Source organism: Eupeodes corollae, chromosome 3 (assembly GCF_945859685.1).
Source record: "Eupeodes corollae chromosome 3, idEupCoro1.1, whole genome shotgun sequence".
NCBI lineage: Eukaryota > Metazoa > Arthropoda > Insecta > Diptera > Syrphidae > Eupeodes > Eupeodes corollae.
Window position 1 is genome coordinate 53,612,066 of NC_079149.1, and position 14,305 is coordinate 53,626,370.

The window sequence follows — 14,305 nt, forward strand, 5'->3', positions numbered from 1 at the left end:
TTAGACTACTCATTTTAATGTCTTTAACTTTATCTCAATTGCTAATAAATTCAATGCCTCACTGAAGCTAAATAACACCACAATTGCAATTCAAACAATTCAGTATATTATAACCACTTTAATATTTCGTATTCTTTTTTTTTATTGAATCCCGAATTCGAAATAAGAGTGTACTTATGTACATACATAATATACGAAGTTCCATCAAATTTTGTTTATAAATTTTTATAAATCGGGTTTATAAAAACTATTTTATGATCTGGAAACTGTATAACAAGCCTAAAAAATGTCCAAACTGTGTATGAAACTCGAATTTAACATATTCAAACTTTTAGTTCATCTATCGAACTTTTTTATAAAAAAAAAAGTTGAACCCAATCCAAGGGGGTATCTTGAACTGCTGTTATTTTTATTATATAAATTACGTGTTTCTATGAATTAACGATAATTTCGGTGGTTATTAATAGTACATTTAAATGTATTTAAAATTTGATGTGGGCCTTTAAATGGTAGTATAATATGTTTGAAGAAAAAGTCATGTTTTGTTTTTCCAGTTGATTCCCTTAGTCCTTATTTTGATTTTAGTTTCTTGTTCACATTAAAGTTCTGGTTCCTATCCGTTTTTTTTGTTTTAATTTATTTTCAAACTACATTAATTGTACAACATGTTTCCCAAGATACCGCCACAGGAGAAAACCAGTAATTTTAATTCGAAAAATCTTTCTCGTGGCTTAATTTTTTATAACTATTAAATTCAATTTACGAATCTTATAACCGAAATCATATTTGGAGTCGTTTTTACTCGTTTTTTTTTCATGAATCTAAAAGCACCAGTTAGTAATATAAGCGTTATAACATATATGCCTCTTTAAGCTTACAAAACCTTCCAAAAATACACAAAACGCTAATTTACTTTCAAAAGTGATTTTGTTTGTTTTGGTTTCAATAAGAATTACAATTTAAATTAAATATATGCAAATCAAATAAAATCTTGAGTGAATACCAGCATTTCTAAAATGTATGTTTTAGAACAAAACAAAAAACAAACACAAAAATATTAAGGTTCTTTGCGTTTCAGCATCAAAGGCTTTGAACGACATTCCGAATCTACACACTTTTCTGTGCGAAATTGCTTAATCTATTGAGACCTGCTTCTAAAAGTCTATTTTTAATTTTCATAAAACATTCAAGCAAGTATTGTTTAGGTTTAGTAATAATTTGGTGAAATGAATTTCTTCCATTTGATTTATTAAAATATTATTCTACCTCATTTTATTTGTTATATATAAAATAATTAAAACAAAAATATGCAGAATATGAAACATTGTTTAAAATAGTTTATATTTACTTATGAAATATCCTCAGTAAAAATTAAATACAAATGTAAAATAAAAGAGTCCTCCACTTCCCATACATCCTAAAATAAGCAATTATATTTACATTCCATTACAGGAAAGCCATTACACAACTTTCTCTTTACTTAAACAACATTTGAAAAAAACTGTAATACAAAAATTTGCAAAACTTTTTATATAATATTCCTTTATTAACCATTTTTATATACGTACTTATTACTATTTGTTTTAATTTATAAGGTAGAGCAAAAATCAAAAGAAAAAAACTAAATAAAAATGAAAATCAATCCATTTGATAAAAAAAATATTAAAAACAAAAAAAAATGGCATTTTATTTGTTGTTTATGTGTGATACCCTATTTGTCTTCTAATTTTCCAAATAAGATTGTTGCTGTGAAGTTTGGATATTTTAACGTTTTAATGTTTAACTTATGTATGTAAGTCCTGAATTGATTTCTATAATAATGTGTTCTTTTTCTGTTCTTTTATTATAGGTAATGATGGATATTGGACCATACTAGAAACAGTACCCTATACTTTAGGTGGCAATGCTGCTACCGAAAATCCGTCCACAGCTGGGAATCATCAGCAGGATAATGACTTACTTGCAAGTGCAACTGTTGTTGTTGAAATACCATCGGATTCGGTTGGTATGGCTGGCAGTACGATAAAGTACACAATTCCTAAAGCTGATAATTCAACAATTCTCAATCCGAAGCCAATTATCACGACAACAATTCCAGCGACAACAAGCGGTGGTGCTAGAATTCAATTAGTCAAAAAACCAAAAGCTCAAAATTCCTTGGCAAAAAAGAATCAGCAAGATTTTATAAATCATCAAGTTGATGTTATTGAGCAATGTTTGGCATCAGCACAAGTCTTGCAAGTGAATCCGACCAGTAGCATTGAACTTGGAAACTATGAGATACAAGAACAAGCTCACACAAATTTGCAACAAATTGATATACCATCAGAATCTCAACAATATAAATTCAAATCACAGGGAAAGCAAGAACTGTTAACTATTGGTGAGGAGAGGAAACGCAAAAAAGCAAACGACCAAAGTGCCAAGCAACAAAGTCATGACCGACAACAACAGCTTCTCTATCAAGCCGACATTGCTCGAAGAGGTCGAGTTATAGCAACTAATTGTCTTGGAGAAGAAATTGTCGATGTAGACGATGATGCTCTTCAGACGACGACGGACGAAGATAAATTCTTGAATATTCGTCAGTCAATTCGAGAACCTACTGGAAAGTATGTTTGTCCAACTTGTGGCAAATCGTACAAAATCAAAGGTTCTCTCAAGAGGCATCGCAGTTATGAATGCGGCGTAACACCGAATTTATCTTGCCGTTATTGCCCGCACAAGAGCAAATACAAGTCGGATTTGAGAAAACATATTGTTCAGAAACATGCGAACATCGATCCTGATATTATATGAGATTGGGATAATTTAATTAGTGTAACTTATTTAGAGAAAAACAAACACATAAAGCAAAAAGAATTGTATTAATTTTAGTAAAATGTAAGGCGTTCCATCATAGCACTTCGTATAATATTAATTGTTATTTTGAAAACCTCTTGCAAAACAAAATACGTACTTTTGTGCTGTGAATTTTGAATATCTTATTATTTTCTGTATGTTTTTTTATAAGATTTTTTTTTTTAAATCGCTTAATTTAAACTCTTATAAAACTTCATTAAGTTATTCACATAAGTATTTGAAATCATGTTTTTAAAAATATTTTACGGGAATTTTTAAGTTATATTTGTACCCTTTTCTGTTGTTGTTAGTTAAATTGGTGTGCTAATTTTCCTAAAAGTAATCACGATTAAAAACTAGAAACAAATAATTTCTTGCTATAGTCAGTATGCGCATTGTGCATATAAAAACAATCTTTGATTTTCTAAGAAACTCCTATTATACATAGAAAGGCTCTTAGGTCTTGAATTAATAAGAATCTTTTCATCATTAATTCCCAACACTATGGCATTTCCTACTAAAAGTAGTTAAATTTGAACGCATTTTTGACTTAAAATAAAAACATGTAGAAGATATTTTTTGTTCTTTAATAAATGATAATATTTATATATATTGATTGAGGAGCATTACATACAAAACTTTTCATATTTTGACTTATGATAGGAAATTGTATTGGATTAACCACTACTTATAATATCCAATAAAATGGTATTATATTTTTGCAGGCCCAAAAAATGTTAACTTTTATCTATTAAATTAAAAATATTTTGCCCTTATTAAAAGAACTTCATTTTTTTTCTCTATTTATAACTTAATTTCTTGAACAATTACAAAGAAATTTATTTTAATAAAGAAATCTGACGTATTTCCTATTCAATAGTAACCTGATCTCAATTCTTAAATGGGGTATATTTGATTTATTAACCAAAATATCGATATTTATTTAAAAGCTTTGCATTCAACTTAAAGTATTTACAGTGGAATAAATAACCTTAATAATCAATTAGTAATTTTAATCTTTTAACATTTTTTTTGTTAAAATATTAAAATAACTGTAATGCATTTTCTAATTCATTATTTTTCATGTTTTCAAAATTGTAAATTGATACAATTGTGGCATTAATTTTAAATGTCACACAAAAATCAACTATTTATTATAATAATTAACTATTTGTAGAATATTTTAAATACATATATGAAAAGCAAGCAGTCAATTTTTATAATTTTTCAAATTAATACAAAATACACTTTTCATTTTAAATATAAATATTAATATGTTTCTCCTTGTAAAAATATAAAATCATAACAATAAAAATGTGTTATTTATGTATTTATACATATTGTCTACTCAAACGATGTGCAAATATTAACCTAAATGTAAGTAAAATTGCCTATAAATGTTCAAATTGAATGAATAACAATAATTAAATATATATATGTATGTATGTAAAATAAATTAAAATTATAGACTAAAAAAAAAGTATTTGTAAATCTCTGAAGCAAAATAGTGACATTCACTTAGACATGAAATGATAATTAAAATTCTTCAAGTATGTTATTTTTCATTTATTATTTTTGGTATGTTTGGTGTTTATTTATTATTTTTACTGAAAACTAACATTATTATCATATAATTAAGCCCCACTTGCAGATACCAAACTTAAATATTTGAGTTTTATCTTAGCAAGAGCGACTTAAATATTGTTATTTAAAATAATGGCTTAATTTGCATCGTGTGTTTCTAAAAAACCATTTTGCCTTCACTATATTTTTCTTAGTAGAGCATTTTATAGTATCTTACACTTTGTTGAGTTTTATTTGTTATTCATGATAACCTTTTGCAATTATAAACTAAGATATTCTGACAAATCATTTCTTGCAGATTATTGGGACGAATATAATATGTATGTGACACAAATTTCTTCCGATGACGATGGTAATTATGATTCTCCATCATCGAATGCATACGAAAAGTATGACAGAAAATTTAGTTCACTCTCATGTTCAAATTCAGATTTAAAGCAAATTTTTCCATGTGGCAAATGTGGTCGAAAATATTCAGCTAGAAATACAATGTTACGTCACCAGAATAAAGAATGTGGTATTAAAAAGAAAGTTGAATGTCCAATGTGTATGAAAAAATATCGAACAGAAAGAACACTTGCTCAACATATCCAAAAATTCCATTGAACTTTATTGATTTTATAACTATTATACTATGTTTTGTTTGAAATTGAGTTTTAATGTTTTTATTTTGTTATAGAAAAAAATAATATCAATATAAGTTATCTTGCCTAAAGTGAAGAATAAATAAAAAAGAAAGAGATACACTCACAAATTAAAAATGTAAATTGTGCCAATACTAAATAAGACACCTTTTTTTATTCTATTTTCGTTAGTAATATAAAAACATAATGCTTCAGAGTCTATATAATTTGATTGTTAAAATATGATATATCAAAATAAATGGTATATTTAATAATATTTATTTACCATGCCATTGTTATGTGAATTCATGTAATATTACTAAATTAGTATTAGTATTCATAAAGCACTTATGTAAAATTTAACAATTAAAAAAAATTTGACCATAAGACCATAACTTAAATATAAGTTGCTAACAAATTGTATAAGCTCCTAATTTGAGTCAAAATAAAAACCAAAAATATTTCGAAAAAAAAGTTAAACAAATGTGTTTTTTCATAAGGAAGGATTCACATATTTTTTAAAAGGCAAGGTTTAATAATTGTTTAAATGTTTTATATTTAATAGATTCTTTTTTTTAATTTCTGATCAATAAAGGTAAGTGAAATTGATTAAAAAAAAAACTAATTATTAGACTAATATATTTTTTTTTCTTTTTAGGAAAAACAATTGGGATTTTGCATTTTGGATTTCTTGTACCTGATACTCACATACATACACCAATTTCATCAATATTAAGGGGAGCATATACAAAAAGTAGTGTTTAGCTTACACATAATCTTATTATAAAATTGAAAAGGTATAATTTTAAAAGTGAATATTACGCGTTCGAATCGTTTTGATATTAAGCAGACAAAATTTAAATTCACTATAGTTTTGCACTTTAATATTCTGTATAATATTCGGTTTATCCGTTTAAATCAACATATAGATGTTGTGTACAGCGTACATATGTAGAAAAATAATTCGCGGCTTTAGTAGGCTTTTTAAATACGTAATTTCAAAAATACCCTGTCAATTATTTAAATTACTGTTTAATACTTTGAGAATCATATAAGATATGGTAAGCACGAAACTGTGCACCAGAATTAAATTTTACAGAATACTTTTTTGATAAAAAGAAATCGTGCATCATATTTTACTATACGACCGTCAACCTCAAGTTCATTTATAATTTAAAAAAAATGTATTTTACCTATATGTATGTCTAAATTGTTCTTACATATATTAAATATTGAACGATGGATAAAGACTTTGCTCATATAACATTAACATAAATATAAAGAGTACGTTACAAACAAATTACAAACTAGATTAATTCACTGCTCAAAATATATGTGAATGCTTAGAATTATTAACAAATTTGAAAGTCTTTATTGTATTGTTATAATTTGTATAACTTATAATCTTGATGATAAATAAATTAAAAATTGAAATTTAAATCGAAGAAAATACTATCAAACAAAATATTATGTAAAAAAACATCTCTGAAGTGAAAAATATTAAATTATGCGACTTAAAAATCCTCAAGTATATTTTCTTAAAATATTAAAACAAGGTGTGTTTGTTTTTTAATTTGTTTTTTTTTTTTGAACTAACAGTTTTAATTAATGTAATTATTTTTTATATTTTTTTCGCATCCTGTGTGCATTCATATATTAATTCTTATTTTTCGTAGTATAACTATTTATATTGGTTATTTTGTTAAGTTGATTTATTTTGTTTTTATTTTTATGTGTGTGAAATTTAAACCTTGCTAAAGAAAACAATCAAGATATTGTGACAAATCATTTCTTCCAGATTATTGGGGCGAATATATGTATTTGGCACAATATACCTCCGATGACCATGGTGAAAATAATAAAAATAGAATGCGAAGAAAAAGATCATTTTCAAATTCAGAATTTCCCTGTGGCAAATGTGGTCGAAAGTATTCAACTCGAAGTATCATGTTACGTCACCAAAATAAAGAATGTGGTCTCGAAAAGAAAGTTCAATGTCCATTGTGTTCGAAAAAATTTCGTAGAAAATGGAATCTTTCACAACATATGCTAAAATTACATCCAAAATGATTTAAGTCATTATTTATATTACCTATCTTTTTTTAATTTAAGTTTATATTTTTATTTTTTGTAATATATTATGTTTTTGATTTTAGAAAATTTCAACAAAGACCTTGCCAAAAATTAAACAGAAAAAAATAGTTGTGTATGTATATTATTTAGACAATAATTGTTATTTAAAGAAATTAAATTATAAATTGTAAAAATGTTAATTTAAGTTAATTAAATAGAGATCCCTGTGTGTAAAAAAAAACAAATACTTTGGAGTCTATTGTTTGCTTAAAAAAAAAAAAAACAATTTCCATGTGCCAGTGTCAAAAGAATTTCAAGATTTTTATATTTTCAATTATTTAACTCATAAAGTTGATCATTCACGGCCTATCTAAATGAATTTACAGAATATCTGGAAATCGAACGATCCAATTGACTGGGTCGCGAATTTTCGACTTAATTTAAAAATTGTATATCGAGTCCATCCCCCCGTTTTATCGTAAGCGTCATTTTCAATAAAAAAGACAACTTAATTATTAAAATTTGGTAGTAACAAAAAGAGCCTTGAAGGATATTGTCATGTCTTAACTTAAGCATAATTAATAATTTTCAATATTAACTATGGCTACAAGTTGTCCCCAGGGCCAGTAGTAAGTTTTTGATTTGTCGTGTACGATAAAATTTATGTTGGCACTTAGGAAAAATTGTCAGGAATAGTTCGATATGTTTAAAATACCAGGGTTCTAATCCCTATTAATGAAGTGCAACTAAAATTCCTTCTTTTTTGTATCATTATAATCAAACTTATGAGCCGGGTTCATATAACATATGAACCTACTTTGCAAAGAATGTTCCGTCAATTGTGTTAAACTAAAATTGTAACTATAGAAACATAATTTTAAAATCCTACACTGGTATGGTCCTCTTAGTATTGATGAAGTATTTTTTTCTTGTATGATTATTATTTTTCAAGAAAAGGTAAATGAAATTAATAGGAAAACAAAAATCCATTCAGACTAACATATTTTTCTTTTTAGGTTTTAATCCAGTATTCATCATTCTCATCATAGATTATAATTGGCTATTGATCAAAAGAGGGACATTGATATTGTCCTTTAAAAATCACGATTGCTTTTGATTTCTACACAAGCGATGCATCATTATCATCAACCATTTTAACATTATTCAATAACATCTCGAATTGATGGTTGTTTATGTTACAGGTGTTGTATAAATGAATTATTTTGAAATCAAAAATTAACATCTTTGTAAGAGTATAAAATAAAAAATAATTTAAAATTGCTAACCCCTCTTTGGTAGAAATATTTTCAATAAAAATATGAATTTTTTATTACTGCATTTATAATAAGGATCAAACCAATCTGATCGTTTTAGGTTAAATATGTGTAAGGTATCTATGAATAGAGAAGTCATTTTTAGGTTACATGAACTTCAATTACAAACAAAAATCATAAGTATATGATTTTCAAACAATTTTGAAATTGTTTTTAAAAAAAAGTTTTACCAAAGACAATACAGCAATTTTTGAGAACATTTAAAAAATAAATATTATATCTGGCATTTTCAGTGAATTATCAATTCTAGTTGAAATTTGTAGAACTTAAGTTCTAATTGTTTTTTTTTATGGAATGAAAAAATTCGAAGTGGAGAACAGATTTATTTTTTCAAACGACTTTCGTTTGAACAGATTTATTTTTTTCAAACGACTTTCGTTTTCGAGATTAGCGCCTGAAAGTGTTTTTTTTTTCAGAATTCATGCTGTTTGTAAGCAACTTTATCAACCGCTTACTGATTAGAGAAAATATTGTGGCTTTAAAATGCGGTTTTTAGTTGTACATTTCTTATTCGTACAAATTAGGCTGCAGATTATGATGTATGTATTTTTCATTAACTAATAATTTTGAATCATGAGTGATTCTTGAAGGACGAAATAGATTTCATGAATTCAATGTGAGTCATTGAATTTAAGTTGTTAAGCATTAAAGCATAGTAAATAATAGAGCTTTAACTTTATTTTTGTTCTACTTATTATTCACAATCGTATTGTTTATGTAGAATCCATAGACAAAAAAATTGTTTAGTTACCAGCAAAATGTTTTCACTTAAAATATTTTTCCTAATTTACAATTTATTGCATGTTTTTTTTTTTAATTTATTTATTTTAAATATAAAATTTTATTTTTTATTTCATCAAAATTGTTTCAGTAACTCGTTATGCATATTTATGTAAATAAAATCAAAATGTATATAATATTTTTAAAACACTAAATCAAAAATTAAAAATATAGTAAAATGAAAACCATTTTATATCAAATTACATATTTCCTTCTCTTCCATTGTTGCTTTTTCTTTGTCCTGCTTCTCTGGATTATTCCCAACAACACACAAACAACAACAAAATATAAATAGAAGCTGATGAATTTTTATCGAATTTCTGGACTGAATCAAGTGTCGAATTGATTCCATGTGAACGAAAATGTGGCAAATATTATCCAACCTATGCAACAATGATCCGTCATCTACGTTTAGATTGTGGAACAGAAAAACCATTTCAATGTTCTGTTTGTAAAAAAACATTCAAACGAAAATATCATCTTAAACGTCATTATACAATACATTGTATTAATTATGATGATCTACTGGAGGAGGAGCGTAAAAGTGCATCTTTAAATAATTGCCTAAAAAATGTTAAATATGATGAACCATATTATATTGATTAAAATCCAAAGAAATTTTATAAGTTTTTTAATTTTGTTTAAATTAACTACAAAAACAAAAAAAAAATATTTATAAACCTAACACAAAAATGCCATAGATTTAATTAAAAAGAAAGCAAAAACGTGAAAATTTATATACAGCAAGTATTTATTATATTATATGTATAAATGTGACCATGCATCGTAGAATTTCAACGGATCGTAAAATGTATTTTCTATTGTGAACTAATTTAATAGATATGATAGTGTATTGTTAACGGTATTTGATCTCTATTTTTTGTTTGGAAATTTCTCGAACAATGCCCATTTACTACATTTTATTAATTGAAAGTGTCGTTTAGAAACTTTCTCTTTTTGAACTCGAATTGGCCTTGTTCATTGACTACTAATATTTGACGTTTTAAACGTCATCGTAGTCATCAAATCACTAATTTATGTTAAACTAAAACAAATAAGAAACTTTCTTTTCTCTTCTTCTTTTTCGTTTAAAAATGATTTCGACAATTTACTTTAATTCATCATAACGTATTGATTGTTATGTGTAAACTCAATTATTATGAAGAAAAGGAATTGAAATTACAATATCTATCCTTAATGTGTCGAAAAAAATAAAAATAAATAATAAATTCGAACAAACTTTTTAAATCCGTTGGATTATGCGATAAAATTCCAATAAAATAAAATTGAAAGATATCAATAGTGTGCCAAACAAACAAATAAAAAAATAAAAAAATATATTGAAGTACCTTACAGAGGCGCACACTTATTGAGTTATTTTTCACATCCATTGTTAATAATCATATTAAAAAAAATTATAAATATTTAATAAATTAAAAGTACTTAAGTCTTACTGATTAAGTTTATTTAATTAAATTTTACCAAAATACTTATTTTTAAATTCTTAATAAAAATGTATTTAAAATAAAAACTGAAAAAAAATGAAAAAGATATAAATTAAAAGTTCAAAAGAGTCAGCAAAACACAACCAAAAAATGTCTTTTAAATATTTCTAAATGTAAATATAGATTTTGCTTTAGATTTGACATATATTAATATTTAATTTAGTTCTATAGTTTAGTTATTTATAAATTTATATTTATGATTTAAATTTTTGTTTATTTGTGTTGTATGACATACTTTTTTGTTCTTTTTTATTTTTATTTCAGATTTGAAACAAAAGATCAAGGAAGGTTCTTCGGAAGATGATGATGTTATAATTGTACAAAATAAAATACCATCATATTCGCTATTGGAGACAGAAAGTGGGAGAAGTATAATAAAACAGGAAACCGGAAATGATGACATCGAAATCGAACCACAAGGTGATGCTCTAGTGGCCTTGAGACAATTGGCTGATATCACAGCCCCGGATGCATTTGCAAAATTACTACCAACGCTACCGAAAGTTTTAATTTCAAGAGGAAATGAACGAAGACGAAGTAGTTATGCCAATAGTGCCAGTAGTATTGGAATTGTTCCTGGTGGAAATAATAAGCCCATAACTTTGGGAGCTAACATCGTTGCTGCTGCTAGAGATAGAGAAAGATCTGTATCAACTAAGCGTAAGACATATTTAGAATCTAATCGTTGTCCTTTGTGCTCGCGTAATTATAGATCACAGGCATTTTTAAATGAACATATGCGAAAAGAGCATTCGGTCTTAATTTAGAAAGAGAAGACTTAACTTTTGTGACTTGAAAAATGTAATATATTTTTTTTTTTGATAAATCAATGATTATTATTGTAAGCCTTAAATTTATTCAAATATAATAACATTAAAGTCAATTTAAATCGTTTTAAGTTTTTAGATTTTTAAAACAAAAGAAAAAAAGCCATTGTGAACTAACTTATATGTGTACTTTTGCCTTAAGATCAAAGTAGAATTTATAGGGTGATTTTTTTTCAAGTCGTAATTGACATTGTTTAAGTGAGATTACTTTCTTTTTGGAAACGATTTCAATCGTTGTTGAAAGTAACAAAGACGTTGGAAGAAAAAAATGTTATTATTTTGATCTTGTTTGATTAATAAGCTACTTGTTTCTTTTTATTAACGAATTTTCGAATCAATGAAATAGATTCGTAGAGCTTTTTTACTGATGATTTTTAAATCGATTTAAATAATATAAGAGGATAGCAAAACTTTAGATCAAACATGTTAACAAATACAAAAATTAGAACAATTTATTGTTCAATTAAATATCGAATTTTTAACATAATCATTATGCTCCCAATGAATTTGAATTTAATTTGATGTAATGAAATATAAGCGAATCGTTATAATTTTGTTTTTAATAAGTTTGAATTATTACATTAGAATCACTCTATGTCTGCTGTAGATGTATGTATGTATGGTATATACGAGTATATTATATATTCCGAGCAAAAATTCGACTGAGAACTGTAATAATTTTAAAATATGAATGAATTCATTGCATTTTTTCGAGATCATTATTTTGTAGATTTTACTATAGAACTATTTTGTAAATTTTAATAATTTTTTTGATGGAATGAAATATTAAATGTCTGAAAAGTTTGAAAAATTAATTAATTTTTAGCCAAATAACAAATTGGTTCTGTGCACTTCCTCTCCCATGAATTTGAATTTTTTCTGAACTTTCTGGTAATAATTTCAATTTCTGCAGGTGCCAACTATTGGCATAAACATGCATCACAAGGAAAATGGGAAAATTATGCGTCACTTAAGATTTTATATATTCTTAAAATACAACATCTTTATATACTTCATAATCGAATGTGATTTCATTTGTTATTTGTAATTACATAATGTTATTTTGTAACAAACTTTTAAGTATACATGAACCAAATTTCCCACTTTTATTTTATAATGTTCTTACATCTTTTTGTTTTACTAGTTATACTAAAAAACCTGAAAATTAGTATACTAAGATGCTTTAAACAAGCTTAGGTTTTATATTGAAAATTCGCGAGATATTCAAAAATAACTGTGGAAATATTGCATCCAAACTAATTTCTATTTAAATTTATTCATGTTTCCCTTTGTATATAAATTATTAAGAACAATTTTTGAATTTTCGTAAAAAATATTAAAAAATTATTTAATTCAAAAATTTTGACAAACCCCAATTTTAGAAGACCAATATTAGAAAAAATATTTCGTAATGAATTATTTTATGTTTATTATATAAAAATCAATAGAAGTAAAAGAAAATACATGAATTTTATTTTAAAAATAAGAACAAAAAACAAGGAAATTGTTTCATAGCACTTGTTAACTTGTGTTTATTTTTATCTTTTTAATTATTTCTATATTGTTCTTATGTTCGATTTATTTCACATTGAATTTAATTTTTAATTTAGTTTAAAAAACATAAGAATCACATGATATATTCTATAATTGCAAAATGAAAACAAACAAATTAAAGTAAATAATAATAATAATATTAAAATTACTATTTAGCATTTATATTAAAAAAAGAATATTTGTTAATTTTGTACACTAAATATTCTATAATCATGTTTTTTTTGTAAGAAGAGAAAGTTTTATAATTTGTTTGAATGAAATTATCTCGTTATGTGAATTTTGGAAATTCAACAACAAAAGAAAATGTGATCTCTGTGTAATGCAAGAAAAAAAATGAAATTAAAAACAATACACTAAGGAATTTTTAAATAATATAATAAATTACCATTATCGAAATAATTACACTTTTATCATTGCTCTACTTTAATACATTATTTATCTGCTAAGCTATTTGCCATTAAATAATCCAAAATTCTATATTTGTATTAACTTTTGGATAATTTTTTTTAAATATACTGATTTTTGAAAACATTCTGTATGGTTTCAAAAATCTCTTAGCCTTAAAATAAAAAACACAACATATAAATAAAATGAAAGGATCATATTATATATAAACAAGGACATTGTGTTTTTCTGCTCTATTTCAATTTTCTTTTGAGTCTTTCTTTTAGCAATCTATCTTCTATGTACATACAAAAATTAGTATTATTTAACGGTGTAAATTTGAATTTTTTTTTATTAATTATCTTTTTGTTTTTTAATTTCAAAATCATATTTTTATTTTGGTTTATTTTTTGTTCGTTTTTAACTTTTAAGTAATTTTTGTTTTATTTCTTTTTTTATACAAATATTTGTTTTCTTTTTTCAAATTTTCAGATTATGAGTTGAAGAAGTTGCAGCTTCGATATCCCTGTGTGACATGTGGAAAAAGTTATTTACGTAAGGCACATCTTAAGCGGCACATGCGGAACGAGTGCATTGATGTACCACCAAAATTTTGTTGCGAAATCTGTCCATCGAAATATCGACGCAATGAAGATCTCAAAAGACACATGTCAAAGGTTCATCATATATTCTTGCGAAAGCGGGATGATGTTGATAATGAAATTTTTCCGTCATTATATTACATTCCATATAGTTAATTTATAAAACAAAAACAAAAAACAAGCCCACAGTTAATTTTA

The 14,305-nt window shown here is 25.3% G+C and overlaps 2 protein-coding genes across 2 annotated transcripts in view; both read left to right on the forward strand.

Annotated features, from left to right (window-relative positions):
- LOC129951149 (longitudinals lacking protein, isoforms F/I/K/T) overlaps nucleotides 1–2,902 on the forward strand; it is a 125,746-nt gene extending 122,844 nt beyond the window's left edge. The window contains exon 7 of the mRNA XM_056063169.1: nucleotides 1,850–2,902. Within this exon, the coding sequence (XP_055919144.1) occupies nucleotides 1,850–2,799 (950 nt within the window). The 3' untranslated portion in view covers nucleotides 2,800–2,902. The remainder of the gene's footprint in view (nucleotides 1–1,849) is intronic.
- A 6,726-nt stretch (nucleotides 2,903–9,628) lies between these two features.
- LOC129950468 (zinc finger protein with KRAB and SCAN domains 5-like) lies at nucleotides 9,629–14,263 on the forward strand. The gene is made up of 3 exons (XM_056062406.1): nucleotides 9,629–9,773; nucleotides 11,005–11,400; nucleotides 13,998–14,263. Exons 1-3 carry the CDS (start codon nucleotides 9,629–9,631, stop codon nucleotides 14,261–14,263), a joined length of 807 nt encoding a protein of 268 aa, XP_055918381.1.
- The last annotated feature ends 42 nt before the right edge of the window (nucleotides 14,264–14,305 follow it).